At 33.4% G+C, this 19280-nt stretch overlaps 1 protein-coding gene across 8 annotated transcripts in view; it reads left to right on the top strand.

The window, feature by feature from the left end:
• Nucleotides 1–19280, top strand: part of LOC105466210 (zinc finger B-box domain containing) — a 141380-nt gene that overhangs the window by 23825 nt on the left and 98275 nt on the right. For 6 of the 8 annotated variants that reach the window (XM_011715247.2, XM_011715253.2, XM_011715241.2 and 3 more), the window contains 3 exons: nt 1871–1919; nt 2620–2729; nt 12269–12364. In XM_011715247.2, coding sequence (XP_011713549.2) covers nt 1871–1919; nt 2620–2729; nt 12269–12364 — 255 coding nt within the window. The remainder of the gene's footprint in view (nt 1–1870; nt 1920–2619; nt 2730–12268; nt 12365–19280) is intronic. The other 2 variants (XM_071091200.1, XM_011715267.2) reach the window with 2 other exon arrangements.

Genomic DNA, 19280 nt, shown 5'->3' with positions numbered 1-19280 from the left:
TAATAGAAGCTCCATGGAATGGCAGTAGGGTTTTGGAAGGAACGACAATTAGTACAGAATTGCAAAGTTTCAGTAGCTAATTGGGTTGACAGTGAGAACGTCTGAAAGATGACTTGTGGGAGAAGTTTGGGCTCAGTGTGGCAGATGAAGGCATTGGTGGGAGTTCAGAGGTATTTGTGAATGCCAGGGAGGCTGATAATGACAACATAGTCTGACCCCAGTGGCTTAGATAATATGTCTGTGTGGTAAATCCACTAAGATTTCCTGCCCCCTGATAGCGCCCCTTCAATACCTACTGGTGGGGGAGTCAGCACATTAATAAGTCATAGGCTTTAGTATATTAAGTTCCTGACATTTGTATATACAAACATATACAGATATCCATCTTTCTATCTATATGTATATATAGATATGCATGTATTATATATGTGTATGTACATGTGTGTGTATGTGTATATGTGTGTTTGTGTAAGTATGTGTATCCTTGGTTCAACCCTACCTCCAACCCTTTCCCAAATGGATAAAAATCAGACCTATGAGGAAATTCTATTTGTCTAAAAATAGCAGCTAGCAGTTTGTTCACTGAAATATTTTTATGCAATTTGAATTACTTGAAATAAATATGGCTGTGTTCATAGAGCAGAACAATATTAATCATAATAATAAAAACAAATTATACAATTTCCCGAATAATGGGTTCATTTTGCTTGGGCATATCTATCCATTCCATCTAGGGTAGCCTATAACCACACTAATCATATTTCAATTCAGATGTATCATTAAAGTAATCATACTGGATAATTTGGTTATGAAAAATGAGATTAGATTATCTGTAACTTGTATAACATTAGCAGTTTAAAAATAAAAGTGTGGTTCATAGAAAAATTGATTATTTCAATCTTGTTTTCTTTTCTGCTATGTTTGGTACATAGCATCTGAGCAGTTACTTTGAAGAATGTGAAAAATAACTGCCCCTTTGAAGCAAAACCACTAGATTCACTGAGAATAATTAGGCCTACATTTTCAGATGACTGCAGTTGGTACAGCCATAGATATAGAGGAAGCCATTGTTCTCATATTCTCACGTACAAATTGAGCAATTGAGCATGCAAATTGCAAATTGAAAACTAGGCCTGAATTGACAGTATCTATATAAATGCATACCATCCTTCATTCTCGTTTGTGTACTTTAAATGTTGGTTTTAATAAGATCAAGGCAAGCATGTTCAATTGGCAAGTGTATTTTATTTCCTAAAATATTAAAATCCCCAAATTTTAAGTGAAGATTTATTTGAAATATCTAGCAGTGAATCTTATTTATTCAATTTTTTTGACTAATATTTAGGAAAGTCAGGGATCACTAATAACACTTTTGAAGGATAAGTCTGTGATGCCTACACATGTAGTTCTCTAAATTGGGCAAGTAAAATAATATGGTTTCTATAGTAATGTAAGCAGAATAGATTAGTCCCAATTCAGTTACACAAATATTAGACTGTGTGCCTCAGAAAGAGCAGAAATAGAAAAGATGTATTAAACCTTTACAATATTTGAACACTAGCACTTTCCTAAAATCATTACATGATGACATATAATGATTTTTGTTTAAAAGACAATTTATGTTTTCAAAAATTGGTTTACGTATATTTTTAAAATTTATTTTCTTTTTTATGATTTCTATTAGATTAATTAAAAGGTACACATATGCTTTAATGATGATCTCCTATTAATTTTATATTATTCTTTAAAAATAAATTTTTGTTCAAAATGCACCAAAGCTACAGCTTTCTAATGTTTTTGTTAGTAACTTAAACTTTCACTGAATAAGATAATATACACCTGACAAATAGTGTCTATTTTATTAATACAGTTTTCTGCTGGAAAAGTGAAATTAAAATTACTGAAGGAACAGATTCAAGGTAAATAGTTTATCACCATGTTATTAAATGCTAAAGATACTCCTTGCTTTTACATTTGAATTACAAATAAAGTTAAAGTTTTAGAATTGTTCGTGCAGTATAAAGATTCTAAACCCCCAAATCATGACACGTTGATTTTCAACATAAATTTTATTCGAGTATTTTGGGGAGCTTTTGTGTCAAAAAAGTAAACTTAATACATGATTATAATAATAGTATTTTTCAAAAGTGAGGACTTTTACAGCACTGTTCCTTAAATTTTATTGATGTAATGTTTTAATAAGGAAGATAATTTAGCAGTGTAAATTATAAATTAAAATTTCACTCTAGAAAAGTTTTAAAAATAGAAAAATTGCTTTATATCTTAATAGATTGTTTAATAATAGCAAAACCAAAAATGTAATTTGAATTTATAATAATTCTCAAGGAAATAAGATGTTTTTCTGGAGGATAGTAAACACATTTAATGTTGCATGATTAATATAATTTGGTAGAAAAAATTTAGAAATATATATAATATATATTTATATACATATATGTATTATGAATATGTATAATTATAAATGTTTAGAATTTGTTCTATGTGGGCTTCAGTTAGATCCAGAGATGGGAAGTGTGCATAGTTTCATTAATTTATCAATTGGAAAGCTTAACATTGTATTTTTAAACGATTGGAGTAACATTGTTTTTTTTCTTGCAGAGCCAGTGAAACCAAGAGTTAATTATAAAATGGCAAATTCTTCAGAATGTGAAAAACCCAAGATAAATGGGAAAGTTTGTGGACAGTGTGAAAACAAAGCTGCTCTACTAGTATGTACACTATATGGTATTTATATACATATACTGTGTAGTAGGTATATTAAGCAGTTAGAATTTTCACATGGCCTCATATACCGCTCCCGACTTAACTTGCTTGGTAGCCATATACTTTTTCTTCATTACTGTTATTGTGGGTTGAGCATGCATGCTGCTGGGGACAGCCAACACCTGTACTTATTCTCTGAATTTCATCCTCTCATTCTCGTTTAAAGACATCACCTTAGACTTTGTCCCAGCTCCTCTGAATCATACCTATTAGCACACAAACATGCTGCAGTATCTCCCATCCAAAAGCAAAGCCAAACCAAAATTTTAAATTTTAAATTTTAAAAATCCAAACAAAAAAAATTCTTTATGACCTCCAAGTCTGCACCCCATTATTGTAAAACTCTTCTGAAGAGTTGTCTGTACTTGCTGTCATCATATTGTATCCTCCCATTGTCTATTTTTTTTAATATTGAGGCATAATTTACTATGAAATGGATGGGCTTCAATGTACAGTCAGATACCTTTTTATTAATGTACGTAGAAGATTACCTTTATCCTGGAAAGTTCTCATGTGCCTTTTCCAATCAATCCCCAACACCAAGGCCACTACTGTCCTTATTTTTAACACTATAGATTTGGTGATATCTGTTCTTGAACTTTATGTAAATGGAATGATATAGTACATATTTTTGGCTTCTTTTGCTCCACATGGTGATTCATCCATGTTAAATTTATCGGTAATGTGTTCATTTGTATTATGGAGCAGTATTCCATTGTACAGTTATAACACAGTTTGTTTATCCATGCGTATATTGAATGACATTTGGGTTGTTTCAGTATTTTTGCTATTATGTTTAAGGCTGCTATGGACATTTGTGTATGTCTTTTTTTCTTTTCTCACAAGTGACATATATTCTTCTCTCTCTCTCTCTCTCTCCCCCCCCTTTTTTTTTTTTTCTTGAGAGAGAGTCTGGCTCTGTCGCCCAGGCTTGAGTGTAGTAGCACAATCTCGGCTCAATGCAAGCTCCGCCTCCCGGGTTCAAGCAATTCTCCTCCCTCAGCCTCCCAAGTAGCTGGAATTACAGGCATGCACCACCACGCCCAGCTAATTTTTTTGTGTTTTTAGTAGAAATGGGGTTTCACCGTGTTAGTCAGGATGGTCTCAATCTCCTGACCTCATGGGACCCACCCTGGCCTCCCAAAGTGCTGGGATTACAGGTGTGAGCCACCGGCTCCCTGCCTATATTGTTCTCTTAAAAGCTATAAAGTGAAGGCTGGGCATGGTGGCTCACGCCTTTAATCCCAGCACTTTGGGAGGCCGAGGTGGGCGGATCACGAGGTCAGGAGATCAGGACCGTCTTGGCTAACACGGTGAAACTCTGTCTCTATTAAAAACACAAAAAATTAGCCAGGCATGCTGGCGGGCCCCTGTAGTCCCAGCTACTTAGGAGGCTGAGACAGGAGAATGGCGTGAACCCGGGAGGCAGAGCTTGTGGTGAGCCGAGATCTCGCCACTGCACTCCAGCTTGGGGGACAGAGTGAGACTCTGTCTCAAAAAAAAAAAAAAAAAAAAAAAAAAAAAAAAAAAAAAAAAAAAAAAAAAGCTATACAGTGAAAGTGAAATGAAAAAGTTACAGAAAATTATGACTTCTGACTGCTCTTTAACTTCTCATTGGTACCAATTTCATGAACATTTACAAAATTATGGTGATATACATATAAAATAAAATGTATCAACTTAGCTATTTTAAGTATACAGTTTAGTGGCGTTAAGTACATTAACATTGTTATGCTACCATCACCAGGGTTCATTCACATAACTGTTTTCATTTTGCAAAACTGAAACTCTATATCCATTAAACAATCACTTCCCCATCCCTATTCCCCCCAGTCCCTAGTAAATAGTATTTTACTTTCTGTCTCTGAGATTTTGACTACTCTACCTGGTATAAGTAAAATCATACACTATTTGCCTTTTAGTTATTGGCTTATTTCACTTAGCATAATATCCTCAAGGCTTATTCATATTGTGGAATGACAGGATTTCTTTGTTTTGTAAGGCTGAATAATATTCCTTTGTATGGATGTGCCACATTTTGCTTAATTGTTCATCCATTGGTGGACACTTGGGTTGCTTCCCCCTTTTGGCTATTATGAGTCATACTGCTATGAACATAAGTGTACAAATACCTCTTTAAGACCTTGCTTTCAGTTCTTTTGGGTATACACTCAGAACTGGAATTACTGGGTTCCCATTCTCTCTTGAATTCTCTCCATTCAGTTTTGGGTCCCCACTACTATCCAGGAACTGTTTGTCAAGGTCAACCAGTGACTTCCACATTCTCATATACATTGGTCAATTCTCAGTTCTTAATGTATTAGGAATATTTTATAGTACAGTATCCCTCTCCTTATCGATGATTTTCTTCAGTTGGCTCGCTCTGGGACACTATGATTTCTTGATTTCATTTGACATTGATATCTGTTTCTTCTCTGTCTTCTTTGCCGGTTTTCTGTTTTGAACTCTTAATGTTGGAATGCCACAGGGCTCTAATCTTGTCCATCTATACTTACTCTTTAGCAGTATCAACCACTCTCTTGGCTTTAAAGACCCTATCTATATTGATCATCCCCATTCACCTTATACCTCTCCCCTGAAATTTTGGCTCAGTCTACCTACTCAACACCTTTATATGAATGTCTAATAGGCATCACTATTTTAACGTGTTCAAAATTGAACCTTTAATTTTTTTTCCAATAGTCTTCCCTCACAGTTTCCTCATATCAATAAATATCAACTCAAATATTACCTACTCTGATAGCCCTTTATAAAATAGTAAAAGCTAATTTGCACTCTCCAGTTTTGTGAAGCTATTTCTTTTGTCTATGTAATATTGATCATCATTTAATATATATTTGTTTATTTTCTACTTATCTGCAATGTAAACTTCATGAGGGTAGAAGTTTAGTTTTGTTCACTGCTGTGTGCCTACCACCTAGAATTATGCCTGCAGTATGGTAGGCACTCAACAAATATTTAATGAGTGATTTATTTGAAACTATTTCATAATATAGACATTCTCTTAATTTAGACATATTTTCATTTCAGTTATCATCGAAGGTACTGCAGCATCATTTGCAATTTTAAATATAACACATAGGTAAAAAGCAGTTTCCTCTTCGAAGAATTTAATGATTATATATACTAATATTTGTATATTATGTTATAGTTTTAGAGAACTTAGCCATAATCATTTCTGACTTAAATCTATATTGTTAGGTTTATTTAATGGCAGTTTTAACTGGACTCTGAGTTAGAATGCTGCACATCTAATAAAGAGCTAATAATAATATTAAATGTAAAACCCTAGCTCTTGGTAGTATAATATTCTTCTTATTATATTATTTTATTATTTGATATGATGTTCGACAATAAGGAATCTTAAACAATTATTACTGTCCAGAAATTTGTAAAAATTATAAACAAATGTCTTAAGTTAAAAGTATGAAAGCTAAAAGGTGCTTACAGGTTGAATTAAATTGTTGGGATCTGCTCCTAATGATCTGAAAAGGAATTATACAGGAGCTATGAGTCAGTATTTTTTGTGACTCCTACTCTGTGGTAAGCACTTGAGCCATGGAACTTGAAAGGTATGATACAAGTAGATAGAGCTTGACCTGAAAATAAAGGATCTGTTTTTCAAGAAGGAAGGAAAAGTAAGAAGAAGGATGTCCCAGACAAGATAAGCAGCATGTGCCTTGGCTGGAAAGCACATGAGAGTGACATTGTATGCAGTGATTAAACAGCTGATTTACCTGAGAAACATTGTGTAGACAAGCCAGAATTTAGAATAAAAAATTTAAAGTCTTTTAAAAGATTTTAAGAAATAATGTTCTTTTATTTGAATAAAAATAATATCCCGTATTAGTTGTCAACACATAATAATAAGCTATTTAAAAATTCAAGTTAGGCAGATTTAATGAAGTAGACCATGGTACTGTTAAACTCTGATGTTATCTTTTGTTCTTAGCATCTGTCATTGCATATGGTTATGCTGACTGGATAATTAGAGTGAATATATATATTTGAAGGCCACATACATGTATATGTGGATATATATAAAGGAGATATATATATGTGTGTGTGTGTGTATATATATATATTTCCCTGGCCTTCACCAGGGAAAATTGTGTATGGGAGATAGGAGTTAAGGGCTTGTGTTTTGGGAGTTTGAAACTCAACTTTACCTGTTATTAGCTATGTGACCTTCAGCAAATGACTTAATCTCTCTTTTTCTCTGTTTCCTCATTTGTGAAATAGGTTACTAGGGATAATAGTAATCTGTACCTCAAAGTTATTACATGTAATGAGTTAATACATGTAAAATATTTAGCATTGTGTCCAGCACATAGATGGAAGATAATAAACAGTGTGCTTTTGTTGTTGGCAAAATTTTTAATGACCTATCCATTTACATATATTGATGGCAAAGACGAAGCCCAAAAGTTCCAATTTTCTTATATATTAATTTGGCAAATGTGAATAACTTAATTAAACTCAAATGGATTCTGATTCTTAGCACAACTGATCTGGCATTCATCAGATTAACAAGATATTTGTTAAAACTGCAGTTGGATATTCCATCATCGAGGAAGCATCTGTGGTGGAAAGGAGTCCTTATTTATATTTTTAGCATGTTTCTGCCAGTTGTCCAAACTGCCTAAAAAGATTTTCCAGTTGGAGGTCATTTTAGCTCAATTTGAATCCAAATATCCTTGTATAACAAAATATATAAGCTTACTCTGCAAGTCCAGCATTGATCTTCCAGTCTACAAATATTCGTTTGGCTACTTTTACTGAAAGTATGTTGTTAACAGATACTTGGCTTACAATTATATGCTGAAACTCATTTTCAGTTTTCTGCATTTTAGTGTAAAAACAGTGCCAAACGTTTAGGGGAAATTCACTTAAAATTAGCAAGTTTTAGTAAATAAAAATTATGCAGAGTATATTTTGAAATACATATTAATATAATGATATAACCATGTATTTATATAAAATTATCATTTTAAAGTTTATTTTACACTTAGAATATGGATTTAGGATAATGCTTTTATCATTTCTCCAGAAGAATGTAGCTCATGAAACAAGAATGGAAAGAGGGGACTAGTTTCTATGCTAGGGATAGTGTTTATTTTTCTTCAGATTAAGTAAAAAGTCCATCCTGTTTTAGCTAATCACACTTGAAAAATATACATTTGGATTTTGGTACATACTAGACCATGCATTCATTTTAAATGCTGAATTTTATTTTACTGTGGATTTTATCAAGGTTTTTCAATACAAATGGTCCCTGACTTACCATTTTTGACTTACAATTTTTTGACTTTAAGATGTGTAAAAACAGTATGTATTCAGTAGGAACCATACTTCAAAGTTCAAATTCTGATATTTTCCCAGGCTAGTGATATGTGGTAAAATACGATGCTAGCAAGTTCATAGTCAGCCATGTGATCATGAAGGTTAAAGAAAAACACAAGATATTCAACAATTTATTATAAAATAGGTTTGTGTTAGATGATTTTGCCCAAACGTAAGCTAATGTAAGTGTTTTGAGCACATTTAAGGTTAGCTAGGCTAAGCTATGATGCTTAGTAGGTTAGTTGTACTAAATACGTTTTCAACTTATAATGTTTTCAATTTATGATGGGTTTATTGGGCAGTAGCCACATTGTAAGTTGAAGAGTATCTGTAACTGATTACTATTTTAGCTTATTGTAAATGATTAATTTAATGATTAGTAATGTGTGTTGTGGTTAAGAGCTTAAGCTTTGAGCCACATGGTAGGATTGAATTCCTGTCCCCACTGTTAGCTTTTATGACTCTGGACAAATTCTTCATCATTATGTTCCTTTGTTATTCCTCTTCATTATGGAGACACGATAATGATTGTAAATGTATAGAGTTGTTGAGAGGATTAAATTAGATAAAACATATCATATCACTGCTTTGTTAAAATTTATTATTATTATTTTTATTTTTATAGATTTAATTGGTACAAGTGAAGTTTTGTTACCTGGAGGTATTGCGTAATGATGGTGTCTGGGCTTTTAGTACCCACCATCTGAATGGGAACATTATAGCCACTATGTAATTTTTCAGTCCTTACCCCTCTCCCACCCTTGCAATATATGGAGTCTCGGATGTCTATTTTTCTACTCTGTATGTCCATGTGTTTAGTTAACACCTGTTGTTTAGCTCTCCCACTTACAAGTAAGATCATGCAGTATTTGACTTCCTGTTTATGAGTGATTTCACTTAGGATAATGGCCTCCATCTCGTTCCTTTCATGTTGCTGCAAAAGACATAAAATCATTCTTTTTCGTAGTGGAGTAGTATTCCATGGTACGTATCTTACAGCATTTTCTTTATCCAATCAATTGATGAGTCTTCAGAGAAGCCGTTAGGGTTTTCTACTCATAAGGTAACATCATTAGCAAACAGAAATAATTGAAATAATTTGACTTCCTTTTTTTCCAATTGAGATGTTTTTTTTTTTTTGAATCGGAGTCTCGCTCTGTTGCCCAGGTTGGAGTGCAGTGGCATGATCTCGGCTCACTGCAACATCCTGAGTAGCTGGAACTACAGGAGTCTGCCAACACACCCGGCTAATTGTTGTTGTTGTTTTTTGTTTGTTTGTTTGTTTTTTAGTAGAGACGGGAGTTTCACCATGTTAGCCAGGATGGTCTCGATCTGCTGACCTTGTGATCCACGCGCCTCAGCCTCCCAAAGTGCTGGAATTACAGACCTGAGTCACCGCGCCCGGCCTGAATGCCTTTTATTTCTTTCTTTTGCCTGATTGTTCTGGCTAGGAATTCCAATACTATGTTGAATAGAAGTGGTAAAAGTAGGCATCCTTGACTTTTTGTAGTTGTTAGGGGGAATGTTTTAGACATTTCCCAGTTCAGTAAGATGTTGGCTGGGGTTTGTTGTCTTATGACCTTTATTATTTTGTGAATGTTTCTTCTGTGCCTAGTTCGTTGAGGGTTTTTATCATGGAGTGATGCTGAATGTCATCAGATGCTTTTTCTGCATCTACTGAGATATCATACAGTTTTGGTTTTAATTCTGTTTATGTGGTGAATCACATTTATTGGTTTGCATATGTTGAGACATCCCCTATCCCCTGGATAAGACCCACTTGATTATGGAGTAGTATCTTTCTGATGTGTTGTTGGATTCAATTTGCTAGTATTTGTTTTGAGAACTTTTGTATCTATGTTTATTAATGTTATTGACCTCTAAACTTTATTGTGTCCTTGCCTAGCTTTGGTATCAGTGTTACACTGGCTTCTTAGAATGAGTAGGTAGTATTTCCTCCTCGATTTTTTTGAAATAGTTTCAGTATATTAGTATCAATTTTTCTTTTTATGACTGGTAGAATTTGCTGTGAATCTGTCTGATCTTGGCTTTTTTTGTTGCTGTCGTTCTTGGGAAAATTTTTATTACTGATACAACTTCACTACTCATATTGGTCTGTTCAGACTTTCTGTTTTTTTCCTGTTTCAGTCTTGAGAGGCTATGCATTTCCAGGAATTTATCCATTTTCTATATGTTTTCTAGTTCGTGTGTGGAGATGCTCATGGTGGTCTCTGATGATCTTTTGTATTTCTATGGTATCACTTGTAATGCCACCTTTATCATGTCTTATCGTGCGTATTTGAATCCTTTCTCATTTTTCTTAATTTAGCTAGTGGTCCACCAATTTCATTAATTTTTTCAAAGACCCAATTTTTCGTTTTGTTGATTTTTAAAAATTTTTGGCTCAATTTTATTTATTTCTTCTCTGAGCTTTGTTATTTCTCTTTTTCTGCTAGCTTTGGGTTTGGTTTGCTCTTGTTCTGTTGTTGTTGTTGATGTTGTTGTTTTTGTTGTTGTTGTTCCTTGGGGTGTAATGTTAGGTTGTTGACTTGAGATCTATCTTTTTGATGTAGGCATTTGATGCTATATAGCCCGCTGCCCGTTAGTTGGCTGTGATAAAGGGGCTGGACTGATCCCGGGTCCCCAGCTGAACACTGGTGGGTCAGCGATGGCTATGTTGTGGGCCAGCCACCAGGAAGGGCAGAACATTCTCTAATGGAAAGGCCAGCAGACAGTTTTGGGAGAGACTGACAGGCATGGGGTGCTTGATCTGAATGCACCAGGTCATGCATTAGCAGTGGCAGAGCATGAGAACACCCAGCCTCCCCTCTTGCTCCCCGGCCCTGCAGACAGGAAGGGCACCAGTGGTCTCTGGGCAGGACTCAGACCCTCGGGGTATGGGCTCCAAGAATGGCACCTTAGTGCAGCTGCTCAGCACTTGGAAGCCTATGGGATGTCACATGAGTTCTAGCCATTCCTCTGTGTGATATCCAGACACCTCCCTACGCTAGTGTGGAGGCCTATGGGGCTCCCAGATCTCTCCATACTTAGGATTGCATAGGTCCATGGTAGGAATGTGAAAGCATTGGAAATCCTTCACTTACTCCTTCCCTGGGTCCAGATCCCAGTGACCCCAAGCAGGAAGACCTATTTCTCTTTTCTTCACCCTTAGTGTCTCCCATCATCTCTCTGCTGAATTCCGGTGTTCTCTCGCAGGCAGTCTGTTTGAAATGTGAATATCTACTTGATACTTTGGCTCCTGTCTATAGAAAGACACACCCAAGGTACATTTAATCAACCATCTTGAACCTGTCATCCAATTTCCGTTTCCTTTTCTCTTTCAGTTTTGCTTGGCACCATCATAGGTACAAAGTGTTTTACATTATTTAACTTGTCCAACAATTTTAAAATTACATTTTTAAACATCGTAATTTGGAAGTTAAATATAAACTTGCTCATAATCATTTTATCAGTTATTAACATCACAGACATGGTAACATAGTTCCATCCAGTATTTTTTTCTTATACAGTATTTTTCAGTATTTTTTTTTTCCTTTGGAGATGCTTGTAAGAAAAATTTTAAAGCCATATTTTGAGAACCACCAGTAAAGGAGTACCTTCCAGGGAAGTGTATAGGGATTTTGGAGGGCAAAGAGTATGCATATCATTTGAAAGTAATTATGTCATGTAAATCCATACGGAAAGATAAAATAACTCATAAAAATGAAGGATTATTCACTCAGAGATAATACTGTTTAGTTTTTACCAGGTCAAGAAGTTTGACCTGAGGCTACTGGTTGTTTTATAATTTATTCAGAAACTATGCATACATCCATGCATCTAAAATATACATCTAAAACCTACATTAAAACTACTACATTTATTTTGTTATAAGAATAATTAGTGTTTTCAAATTAGTTTTCCTCAAAGAGTTAAGTCTTAACTGGGACAACTAGTCCCTTAACTAGTCCTAAGCCTGGGATAGGCTTCTCAAATCTGATGATATAGGTATTTAATTAGAGAAATAAATATTTAAAACATGACATCTTTATGCAAACACTTTCTAAAAATCATACTCTTTTATAAGATTACGTAATTTTTTAAAAAAATATCTTTTTAGGTGTGCCTTGAATGTGGAGAAGATTATTGTTCAGGATGCTTTGCTAAAATTCACCAGAAAGGGGCACTAAAGCTCCACAGAACAACTCTTTTGCAGGTATGGCTTTCTAAAATGATTTACATGTAGTGTGTTTATAAAATGTTTTCACATAAAGACATTTAAAATGTGTTTAGTTATGTAGACCTCAGGATGATTTACACTAATTTCTAAAATTCTATTATATACAGACAATCCTGAGGTATATCTTAAAATTGTTTTATTGAACACTAATCTAGACTCTATTTTACTATTTAAACTGTTTTAATGTAGTTGCAGAAACAGCTTAGAGTCTTCAGATTATGTATTCTGTGAACTTGACACTTAAAAATTAGACAATATTTTAATCGTGTTTTTAAATGAACGCATAGGTTATTTTAAGTATTATTTCTACGGTTTTTAGATATAAATCTCTTATGTTTTCAAGTTTATTTAAAAATTAGTTCTTATTTACCTTGCCCATTATTATTTAGGAAAGCTTATCTCTCAGGTTTCTATTTTTCCTTCTGTACATATAAGGACCTTTTATTTATCCTTATATGATCACTGATTTTGGAAATGCCTAAACTCAAACTCTGTCAAGTGGCTTTAAGATTCTAATACTTAAACTACAAACACGGTTAGATATAGACATGGCATTACACTAATTACAGTTAATGATGCATTGCTTTGTCATAGATCTTATTCATTTTATAGTAATTTATTCAACAAATATTTATTGAGAACTTCCTAGAAGGCAGGGTGTGTGCTAGGCAGTGACCTTACAGAGATGAGTAATGGTAGGATCCTACTCTTAATTAGTTAAGGGTTTTAATATTATCTGTAGGCAAAGGAATGGAGATAATCAGATCTGTGTTTAGAAAGATTACTGGTGAATTTCAATCTTTACATTTACCTCAACATACTGATAAATATCAGTAGCCATCAAGGGTGCTGATGACCCAAGGGTGCTGATGACCACAGAACATAAAACATACCTAACTAATATTCACCAAAGTCAGTGACTTTTGAGTGACCACCCAATGTTTAGAGCTTCTGGGCAGAAAGGATGAAGGGAAAAAAAAACAAAAGCCAACCTGATACTTGCCTCTCTCATGGTATTACAATCAGATAGTCATAAGAAATGAAAATTAATTGATATAGAAGTGAGTCTAATTGTTAATATATGAATAATATCGAATTTAACTAAAAACATTCTCTACTTTGAAGATAAATACTGCAATATCATTACCACAGACGAGTTCATATTAGGAATTTTTCATTCAATGATTTATTCAGCACATTTTCTGAGTTATCACTCAGTGACTTTAAGCCCTATGCTAGCTGATGTAAGAGATACAAAGAAGAATGAGACATGGCTCCTTTCCTTCAGTATCTGAGCTTCAAGATTTATCCAAGTTTGATTTTCTTCTTCTTGCTCTCTCTCCCTCCCTGTCTTCTCCTCTCCCTCCCACATAATTTCAAAGGATAGACTTTGCCATAATATGGCTTATTGTGATCCAGATGCAGATATGACACCAGTTGAAATCATAATTACTAAAAGCAACATGACATACAATATGCTTTCTAAACATTGAGTATTATTTTGTTTTATGCTAATATTTTTAAAGTGTATGTCTCCTGTATCTTAACAGAAGAAAGTGATCATTGCAGGTTGGAAATGTATCAAATTCCAAAGGTAGACTGGATTAAATTAGTGAGAAAGTATCTACCAAATATACACTTCATTATATATATATACATATATAATGTATATATAATATATACAATGTATGTATAATGTATCTATATATAATATATACAATTATATATAATGTTTACTTTTTTTGTACAAATTCCTTCAGTTTACATAGTTCTTTTGCACAGAACATTTATGGCAATCTACATACTCCTTCTGCTCCCTTTCCATCTTTATTGAGCCATAATTGACAAGAAAAAATGTGTACAATTAAGGTGCATAATTTGATATTTTGACATATATATATATACACATTTTGAAATAATCTCCAAATTCAACATAATGAATGTTTCTATCACTTCACATTACATCACCATTTCTTTCTTTCTTTCTTTCTTTCTTTCTTTCTTTCTTTCTTTCTTTCTTTCTTTCTTTCTTTCTTTCTTTCTTTCTTTCTTTCTTTCTTTTTCTCTTTCTTTCTTTCTTTCTTTCTTTCTTTCTTTCTTTCTTTCTTTCTTTCTTTCTTTCTTTTTCTTCTTTCTTTTCTTTTCTTTTTCTTTCTTCTTTTCTTTCTTTCTTTCCTTTTCTTTCTTTCTTTCTTTCTTTCTTTCTTTCTTTCTTTCTTTCTTTCTTTCTTTCTTTCTTTCTTTCTTTCTTTCTTTCTTTTCTTTCTTTCTTTCCTTCTCTCTGTCTCTCTTTTTCTTTTTCTCTCTTTCTCTCTCTTTTTCTCTCTCTATTTCTCTTTCCTTTGTTTTCTCTCTCTCTTTCCTTCTTTTTCTCTCTTTCTCTCTTTTCTTCTTTCATGGTAAGAACATTTAAGATACTGCCAGCATTACATTCTTTGGTTTTGATTGCAGAGGAGGGGAGGTTGTTAAGCCACAAATAGTAAAATGATATTTAAGTTCCTGATAAATAAAATAATGTTAAGTTCCTAATAAATGATATTTAAGTTCCTAAAAAATAAAAGGTATTTTTTAAAAAATTATATAATCTTATAAAAGAGTATGATTTTTAGAAAGTGTCTGCATAAAGATATCATGTTTTAAATATTTATTTCTCTAATTATATACCTATATCATCATTTATTAAGCTCTAATAAATGAGTTTAGAATACTCATTTATCTCTAAAAGTTAGCATACATGGATTCCATAATATGTACACAAATCAAAGAGCTTGGCAAGGAACCATGAATCTTTGCAAGGTTTCTTCAAATATTGCGATTCTTTTATGTATATAAATTTAAAGTTAAATACAATAAAGAACCATGTCTCTTCCTTGTTTATGTTACTACTTTATGTTTCCACACCATCTGTGGAGAGCAAAGTTGCTACTTGGTGCTTTTGTTGGGGAGAGTCCTGGAAAGTGTATTGTCTACCAGGGAAGTGGAATTTGTGAGGTTGGCACTTAGCAAAGAGCGTACACAGACCTCCTGTGCTGGGAGCTAAACCTATAATGATGTTATTCTCTTTTTTACAACATTATTTCACCTAACGGAATTGCTAAGGAGTAAAGTACTTTGAAGGAGACAGATTTTTGGTTCAGCTAATTCTTAAAGCAAATTTGTCCATTTATTCATAAAACAAAAATTTTAAATTAAAACTTTTTTTTTTTAATTTAGATTTTGCATGTATGTGATTTCATATAATATTTTTCTTTCTGTGTCTGGCTTATTTCATTTACCGTAATGTCCTCCAGGTTTATCTATGTTGTCAAAAATAACAATATCTTCTTTTAAAAAGGTGAATAATATTCCATTTTTTGTATATAGGTGCAAGCAACTGTGTGAGGTAGTGGATATGTTAATATGCTCGATGGTAGTTATCATTTTACATGTATACTTATGTCATGTGCATGTACATGCATATCAAAACATCATGTTGCACATTTTTGTGTACTTTAAATATACACAATAATAAATAAATTAGATAGATGATTTTTGAAAGAAACAATTTCAAATTGTACTACATACTCCCTCCTATAAATAGAACACAGTGAACAGTTTCACTATATGTGAGTGTCTCATGCCCATTATAATAGCCACCTTTATTATAAGAAATAAAATAAGAAAGAGGTCTCAAATAGCTGATATAGTGTTTATGATGATATATTCCCCATCAGAAATTCACTGTTCTGCTTAGTACTTAATTTTTCTCCTTTATTCTGGTCTTGCCCATTCTCTGTCATCATTTCTTGACTTTAATCAATTGTCTTGTAGCTATCTGCTATTTTCTTTCTATCTCGATTCTCTGTTTAATCTTTCACTTCTTTTTTCAGTCAACATGCTTTTTTCTCTTGTTGTTTTTATCATTTTCCTATGCATTTAGTTTTTGTTGTTGTTATTGTTGTGCTTTGGCTTTGCTGGCCATTTGGTCAAATATCTCTTTTTGTTTAGCTCTCATTAACCAATCATGTAGTGGTTTTAGTTTTTTATTGTTTTGTTAACCATTAAAGTCATGAGGCTTTGTTGACTGCTGAATTCATTCCTAATTTGAGAAGTTAGGGAAGACATCTGATAGATGAATATTAAGCATTGCTATATAAGAAGCAAGTATTCTAAGCTAACAGTAATTACACTTTATATTCTTTAACCTATGCTGTCATTTGTGCTTAATATAAAGTGTAGCCAAATTTGATAGTTGTAAACTATTTCAGCCTTTATCCAACAGCCCAGTAGGTCCTGTGAGTTTAGTCAGTAGGGATCATTTTGTACCAGCGTGTCTTGTTTTACTTAAGATTCCTGAAAAATTGAAGGCAAATATTTACATGTTGACTAGTATTGTAATTTCAAAGGGCCTTTCCTTTGATTTATGATTGATTTGTACTTGGCAGTGATTCAAAACACTTCAAGTTTCTTTGCCTTTTCCAACCTCTGTTAAATATTTAATTAACTGAAAAATGAAGCATAAATGCATGAGAGGGAATTACTAAGAATTTAAATTTTACTTCTACATGTAGAAAGATTGTTAACACTAAGAGTTGAAACAAAAGTTATTTTCAAATGAGAAATGAGGTCTTAATACATCAGGCATTCCTATTTCCTTTTAACAATTTAAGATCAGACAGAAGAGACAATGTTAATCAGAGAGAATAGAAGATGAGGGAACACAAACAAAAGGCATTCTATTTGTGAAGTATGACATGCACAAGGGGGGTTAGATTAAGTAAATCATTAATAGATTATGGTAAATATGTTTTCTTAATTGGAATGAAAAGTTTCTTAACTGAAAAGGAGAAACCTTGGGAAGGTGGGTAGTATTAATGAAAGAAACAATAATTAAGGTAGAATTTCCATGCAGTTTTGGTTACTGTAACCTTGTAGTGCAGCTTGAAGTCAGATAGCATGATGCCTCCAGCTTTGTTCTTTTTGCTTAGGATTGTCTTGGCTATATGGGCTCTTTCTTGCTTCCACATGAAATTTAAAGTAGTTTTTTCTAGTTCTGGTTAGAAAGTCAATGGTAGCTTGATGGGAGACCACAGAAGGGGCAGAGTTGAGAACACACAGTTCCTTCTCTCAGAGTTACCAATAAGACTGAAATATGTGGATGACAAGTAAATGTTCTCTCAAAAAGGAATTATCATAAAGTCACATGGTTTTTGAGTCCAGGTATGTGAATATTTTGAAAAAAAGCATGAATTTTCTATTTGTATTAGTTAATGTTATACTTAAGAAAAATAAAATATTTTAAATGTATGTGAGCAATTGAGTATTGTCATATTTTTAACTTATTTCTTAAATATGAATAATGCATATTCCTTATACTACAAGTGTGTGTTCATTGCCCTTCAGTGATTGTTATCACCTGGCATTTCTTCTATCAAAAGTTTTAAAAAACTATGTTGCTATCGACAATCATATCTTCTGATAAATTTTAGGACCTGTGAGAAAGACTCTTTCTTGTCTTGTTCATCACAGTATCCTCAGTGCTTAACATTGTACCTGTCCTGTATAAATCAATTTTTTAAGGAATAGAAATGTGAATGAGTCCTTAGTGGTTCGATTAAGCTTCCAAAACAACTTAAAACTGTATTTTAGGGCAAAATTTATTTTTCTTTGAATTTTGAAAGCAAGGGCATTTTTTAACCAAGGATTGGAAAATTAAAAGGATTTATGCTATGTTAAGTTGTTAAATTAGTGAAGGGTTAACAAAAACTTTTCCTCCCAAATGTGAGAATTTGACCTTTAATTAACTTTCTTGCCCTTTCCTTGGGAAACAGATAAAGGTAGTCATGTCAACTACGTTCCTAGGCAATATACTTATGGTAAGTGTAACCTCTACTTAACCTCTACTTGGCAAATTACATCTAAACAAGGAGAACTATACATACTCGAAGGAAGATATAGCTCCCTTTGTAATGGGCTTTGTAACTGAAACATCCACTATGGAACTAGCTCTGGAGCTGAGGTGGGGATTGGCTCTGGTGGAAAGTAAGGTTTCTAAATCAGGTGTGTTCCTTATCTACCTGAGCTGTACTTCTGCTTGAACTCTTCCAAGACTACCACCAAAAAGGAACAACTGATGCTGTCCTGCTGGCAAACTATTATTCCTGTCCTCATCCTTCTGAGTAGACTGATGCCAAGAGTGATTTGATGGTAGTCTTGAGATTTTAAAGGTTTAGTTAACACAGACAGACTCTGTGGTGAGTATGGCATTTAAGTCCTTGATGAGTCAGAATTTCAAACATAGAATGGTAGGATAGCCAAAAGACAAATGAAAAACACTTGTCCAGGAATCACTGACAAAAAGTTTTTAAGAACAGCTTTATTGCTATATAATTCATATACCACACAATTCATTCATTTGCAGTGCACAATTCAATGAATTTTAGTATATTTACAGCTAAGTGCAACTATTAGCATAATTGATTTTAGAACATTTTTGTCGCCTCAAAATGAAACCCCACACTCTTTTGCTCCATCTTCTTCCTATTCCCCTGTATTCTGGAGACCAATACTACTTTCTGTCTCTCTAAATTAGCCTATTCTGGACATTTCATATAAATGGAATCTTGTCATATGTGGCCTTTTATGACTGGCTTCTTTTACTTGCATAGTGTTCTCAATGTTCATCCATGTTGTACCATCTCTCAGCATTCCATTTATTTTTATGGCTGAAAAACATTTCGTTGTTTGAAATAGCACATTTTGTTTATTCATTCATCATTTGATGGATATTTGGGTTGTTTCCACCTTTTGGCTATTACAAATAATGCTGCCATGAACATTTGTGTACAAGTTTTTGTGTGGACATGTGTTTTTATTTCTCTTGGCTAGATACCCAGTGGTGGAATTGCTGGGT

This window comes from Macaca nemestrina, chromosome 2 (assembly GCF_043159975.1).
Source record: "Macaca nemestrina isolate mMacNem1 chromosome 2, mMacNem.hap1, whole genome shotgun sequence".
In the NCBI taxonomy this organism is placed as follows: Eukaryota; Metazoa; Chordata; class Mammalia; order Primates; family Cercopithecidae; genus Macaca; species Macaca nemestrina.
This window is presented reverse-complemented; position numbering and strand designations above follow the sequence as displayed.